The following is a 6,264-nucleotide window of genomic DNA, read 5'->3' as shown; positions in this document are numbered from 1 at the left end:
ATGTTTATATATATATATATATATATATATATATATATATATATAAAAAGAGTTTGTTCATTGAATTTGATTGGGCCAAGTAGTATTCCATATGATATTTAGTACATCAGCCATAGGACTTTTGATATTGCTGAAATACGTGTCATAAGCAAATCCGCTCTCCAGATCAGCAAATCAGCTCTGAAAACCTCATATCAGTCAAACAACTTAAGAGCATTATATCAGACTCACTTCTCTCCCTGAAGTTTGTTGGTTTTCACAATCAAGTCCTGGGTTTGTTCTTTGGCTGCCTATTGACACACAAAACATGAAAGCTGAGTTATGGAGAAAGAGCATGTTGGCCCTTCAACTACATAAATTCAAGTATCTTTTTTCAAACCCTTGAAATGCCTTTCAAGTTTTTTTAAATAGTTAGTTCTGTTGCATTAATGAACCATGATTTTCCAAAAGAGAAATATGCATATAAATGCATTTATCTGCTAAATAAATGCAAACATAAATAATTACCTTCAACCTGTTGGTCATTTCTTCACAGCAGGAGCTCATGGCCTGAACATCTTCATGAACGCTCTCAAGTTCCTGAAGCAGAAAGACATACTCAAGAGCTGAGGATGAGTCCTACTGTATACTGCAGCAGACATCCACTAGTGCTACAGAGGTTATATGCAAATGAAGCAAAGTTTATAGTGTAAACCACCTCAACAGCATCATGTTTACATTTAGTCAGACGCTTTTCTCCAAAGCGACATAAGTGTGACAAATATGCAAAAAATTTTAAAAACAGGAAGGGGGCCAACACTTTTTCACACTACTGTATATGTATATGTATGTGTATATATATATATATATATATTTCTATTTAGCTTTAATTTATATTTATTTCAGTTTTAGTAATTTTAGTACTTCAACTTGTCTATTTTCTATTTTAATATATTGTAAAATGTTACTTACTTCTTGATACATTTTTTTCAGGATTCTTTGAGGAAAAGTGAGTTCAAAAGAACAGCATTTACTGGAAATATATACATTAATTGTAACAATGTAAAAGTCCTTACTGTCACTTTTGATCAATTGAATGTGTCCTTACTGAATTAATTAGCTATTAATTAAAAAAATAAATAAATAAATTACATCATTATCTTAATGGCCCAAACCAAATAGTTTTCAGTGCAAGCAAGAGTATAGAAGTGAAATGAATAAATACACATTTTAATTGTAATGTAATGTACTTTGTAAGATGATAAATAATAAAAAAAAAAGCCTCACGGGCATCTTATGTAATGTAACAGTTTGATTTATGAGCTGCTTTTTTTAATAGTATTTTTTGAGCTTGTCATTGATCATTGTCATTGTCATTGTCATTGATTATGTATTGTCAAACTGTCACTGTGAATTTACCTCCTTCACTTCCTTAAATATCCTTACAAACTCTTCATTGATGGACAGGCTGCGTCTCTCGATGTCTCCTCGAAGGTTCCTCCTGGTTCTCAGACTGTTCTCAGTGAAAAACACAGAGAGAGATTTCAACGCTTCCAGCATTTCCTAGAAAAAGACAAAAAAAAATAAAAAATAAGTGAGGCAACAAGATCTTCACAGCTGCTAGTTCATCAACTGCATGTTGTCTACGAACATCAGATGACATAATTGCATTTACAACATATATAGGCTATGTTCTGATCAAAATAATATTACTGCAATCACCTTCTCCATTAAAATGTACTGTAGTGGTACAATGGCAATTCTATGGTTGCTCGATATACTAGGTAGACTACTGTTCAAAAGCTGATAAGATTTTTTTATGTTTTTGAAAGTCTCTTAAGCTGATCTGATGCTCAAGAAACATTTCTTACAAATAATATTACTGCAATCACCTTCTCCATTAAAATGTACTGTAGTGGTACAATGGCAATTCTATGGTTGCTCGATATACTAGGTAGACTACTGTTCAAAAGCTGATAAGATTTTTTAATGTTTTTGAAAGTCTCTTAAGCTGATCTGATGCTCAAGAAACATTTCTTATTATTATCGATGTTGAATTGGGTTATGCAGCAGGACAATGATCCCAAACACACCAGCAAGTCCACCTCTGATTGGCTCAAGAAAAACAAAAAGAAGGTTTTGGATTGGCCAAGTCAATGTCCGGACTTAAATCTGTGGCATGACCTTAAACAGTCCATTCATGCTTGAAAACCCTCCAATGTGGCTGAATTAAAACAATTCTGCAAAGAAGAGTGGGCCAAAATTCCTCCACAGCGATGTGAAAGACTCATTGCCAGTTATCGCAAACACTTGATTGCAGTGGCACAACCAGTTATTAGATTTAGGGGGCAATTACTTTTTCACGTAGGGCCAGGCAGGTTTGGACAGCTTTTTTCCCTTAATAAAATAAATAATCATTTAAAAACTGCATTTTGTATTTACTTGCATTATCTTTGTGTAATATTAAAATTTGTTTGATGATCTGAATCTTTTAAGTGTGACAAATATGCAAAAAATTTTAAAAACAGGAAGGGGGCCAACACTTTTTCACACTACTGTATATGTATATGTATGTGTATATATATATATATATATATTTCTATTTAGCTTTAATTTATATTTATTTCAGTTTTAGTAATTTTAGTACTTCAACTTGTCTATTTTCTATTTTAATATATTGTAAAATGTTACTTACTTCTTGATACATTTTTTTCAGGATTCTTTGAGGAAAAGTGAGTTCAAAAGAACAGCATTTACTGGAAATATATACATTAATTGTAACAATGTAAAAGTCCTTACTGTCACTTTTGATCAATTGAATGTGTCCTTACTGAATTAATTAGCTATTAATTAAAAAAATAAATAAATAAATTACATCATTATCTTAATGGCCCAAACCAAATAGTTTTCAGTGCAAGCAAGAGTATAGAAGTGAAATGAATAAATACACATTTTAATTGTAATGTAATGTACTTTGTAAGATGATAAATAATAAAAAAAAAAGCCTCACGGGCATCTTATGTAATGTAACAGTTTGATTTATGAGCTGCTTTTTTTAATAGTATTTTTTGAGCTTGTCATTGATCATTGTCATTGTCATTGTCATTGATTATGTATTGTCAAACTGTCACTGTGAATTTACCTCCTTCACTTCCTTAAATATCCTTACAAACTCTTCATTGATGGACAGGCTGCGTCTCTCGATGTCTCCTCGAAGGTTCCTCCTGGTTCTCAGACTGTTCTCAGTGAAAAACACAGAGAGAGATTTCAACGCTTCCAGCATTTCCTAGAAAAAGACAAAAAAAAATAAAAAATAAGTGAGGCAACAAGATCTTCACAGCTGCTAGTTCATCAACTGCATGTTGTCTACGAACATCAGATGACATAATTGCATTTACAACATATATAGGCTATGTTCTGATCAAAATAATATTACTGCAATCACCTTCTCCATTAAAATGTACTGTAGTGGTACAATGGCAATTCTATGGTTGCTCGATATACTAGGTAGACTACTGTTCAAAAGCTGATAAGATTTTTTAATGTTTTTGAAAGTCTCTTAAGCTGATCTGATGCTCAAGAAACATTTCTTACTATTATCGATGTTGAAAACAGTTGTGCTGCTTAATATTTTTGTCGAAAGCATGATCATTTTTGGGGGGGATTTTTGATTAATAGAAAGTATGTAACACTGTAGTAATCTTTTCTCTCAATTTTGAGTATTTAATGTGCCCTTGCTCAGTAAAAGCATTAATTTATTTTTTTATTAAATAAAACCTTACAGACCCCATAGGCTGCATTATACTGTACCATGGTGTATGTTAAAAAGAAGAAGAAAAAACACATGACATTACCATGGTACAATGTCTTAAAAACATATGAACATATTTACAGTTGGACATGTACCATGGTAGTACCATAGTATTCTTTGAAGTATCTTGGAGTACCATATAAATACCATAGTACATGAATTTCAAGTATTATAAATGGGTTGAACAAAATAATGTGAACAACTGGGTAATATGCAATTTTCCTTCCAAATCTATACACAGTGGTTTGATAATATTCAAGTCCAGTGATTGAACTGGCCTGGGAAGACGTTGAAGTTTATCTTGGTGCTCCAACTGCCCAGGTTTTGTTATCACAATACCATCTTTTTCACATTTTAGCATTAGTATCTGTGACTAATTAGAGCTTTTTCTTGGATGTTGGATTTATTAAGTTCTTCGTGGTCGATTTTTGGGGAAACAGGGTCTTCAGTGTGATTATTGAGGTTTGCTGTCACTTTGCTCCAGCAGTTCTGTGTTGTTTGGACACAATCCCTACAGTTCACATCTCGCCCAGTGTTGTTCTTTACTAATGAAGTCTTGCCATATGTTGTGTACATAGTCTTAATCGCAAAGACCATTGTTCTTAAAACACCAAACAATTGGGCTGTTAAGGTTACAGATGCTCCTGCTAAATGGGCTTCCATGATTTGCCCTTTTTGGAAGGCTGACAAGTTCCCTATTTCACTCATGGCTTTTACTAAACTGCTGAAATCAACTTGTACAACAGTGAAATACAACCTAGAGCAGTGGTTCTCAATTCCAGTCCTGGCAACCCCTCGCTCTGCATATTTTGCATGTCTCTCTTATTTAACACACCTGATTCAGATAACCAGCTCGTAAGAAAAGAGTTCCATGCATGAACTTTGTTCCGATTGACAGGATTCCTACAAAGTGTTCATTGTTCCCTACTCCCTGAGCACGGGACATCCCGTCAAGTGTGACATAATATACCTCAGTAAATAAATACAATTTAAATTCACGTCTCGCACACTTTAATGCCCTTTGAATGGAACATATACGCTCCCTTCGAAATGGAATCATGGCGGAATATCCTGTGAAGTCCACTTCGCAGGGCACTTACGGTCGAATAGAACAAACGTCTGAAGTGATAAGAGATACATACAAAATATGCAGAGCGGGGGCTCGCAAGGACTGGAATCGAGAAGAACCACTGACCTAGAGAATATAGACAATGTAAAGACAACTGAAACATTTGTTTTTCACTATAGCCTACACAATATTAAGTATATTAACCCCTACAATAACTGGTGTTCACATTTCTTTGTCCAACCCATGTTGTAACATAACCATGTACAAATGTAAGGTTTGTGTAATGATCTGACATGCAGAACACCACGCTACTGAAATATGATTTACCGTGTACCATTAGGCCTACTTTTACATGAAATAATTTAATTATACTATTTACAAAAAAAACATCCTCTAAAAAATATATTATCATGGTAAATTTTGGTACTTATCCTATCTCTAATTGAGGACTGCTTTATTATCTATGTTTGAGGAGTATACATGTGCAATTTATTATATAAATTAGAGACTCAGAAATTATGTTTATTTGTTTTGTTTTCTTTTCTTTTTATTCATTATACGTGCAAACGATTTGTAGTGACAGGTGCACTGCGAGTCTAAAAAGTCAGCTAACGTTACTGTGCCAAACCTTGTCATTATCCAGCCTGGTCTCCAGGATCTTGTTGAGTTTTCTGGATAGAGGGTTGTTGGGCTGTGAGGACGCATTCCCGCTGCTGTTAGAGGTGTGAAGGATAGAGGCATCAATTGACAGCTCTGCTTTAGTCTCTGCCATCATCAACATCCACGTCAACCTCCAGGAAGCTGTTTTGAGTAACCAGAAAAACGTCCCACTGCAACAAGAGCTGGACACATTAGTTCCGCGCCTCGAGCTGTTGACGTTTGCGCAAAAACCTAAATCTCCAGAAATGAGGGTGTCACCCTTTGAGAGTGTCATTGAAGAGAAATGTCTAATGTTCTAATGTTATACATAGACTAATAATGTTTTAAACATTTTAATATATTTACATAAAACATATTTTATAAATAAATATATAATATATTATTAATACATATATATTTTCATAAATATATTTTATACATAGTAATGATAATGACAACGAAATAATAACAATATACTATTATTAGAATATTATTGTTATATAATTTATATGGTTGATATTATTAAATATATTTTAGTAAAACATTTTAGGGTTATGGTTTGGTCTGGGCTTTTTATGTTTTTAATTATAGATAACGTTATACTTAAAAACAACAGAAAGATATGGTACGTCCACATTTAATTATATACCCTACATAAATGCGTGAGTATGTGGGTCAGGTTTTGCACAGGCTACGCAGGGACCAAATAATGTGCATAAAGATAATAATTAATGTCCCCATAAAGATAAAACCTGAAAATAGGCCT

General features: G+C 33.4%; 1 protein-coding gene across 1 annotated transcript in view; it reads right to left on the bottom strand.

Moving 5' to 3' along the window:
* LOC107699813 (conserved oligomeric Golgi complex subunit 6-like) overlaps positions 1 to 5,651 on the bottom strand; it is a 50,314-nt gene extending 44,663 nt beyond the window's left edge. The window contains exons 1-4 of the mRNA XM_016501205.1: positions 5,488 to 5,651; positions 3,122 to 3,265; positions 508 to 579; positions 232 to 290 (exon numbers count right to left, since the gene is read on the bottom strand). Of these exons, the coding sequence (XP_016356691.1) occupies positions 232 to 290; positions 508 to 579; positions 3,122 to 3,265; positions 5,488 to 5,640 (428 nt within the window). The 5' untranslated portion in view covers positions 5,641 to 5,651. The remainder of the gene's footprint in view (positions 1 to 231; positions 291 to 507; positions 580 to 3,121; positions 3,266 to 5,487) is intronic.
* Between the last annotated feature and the right edge of the window lie 613 nt (positions 5,652 to 6,264).

Source organism: Sinocyclocheilus anshuiensis, unplaced genomic scaffold (assembly GCF_001515605.1).
Source record: "Sinocyclocheilus anshuiensis isolate Anshui unplaced genomic scaffold, SAMN03320099.WGS_v1.1 scaffold194, whole genome shotgun sequence".
Taxonomy (NCBI): Eukaryota; Metazoa; Chordata; class Actinopteri; order Cypriniformes; family Cyprinidae; genus Sinocyclocheilus; species Sinocyclocheilus anshuiensis.
This window is presented reverse-complemented; position numbering and strand designations above follow the sequence as displayed.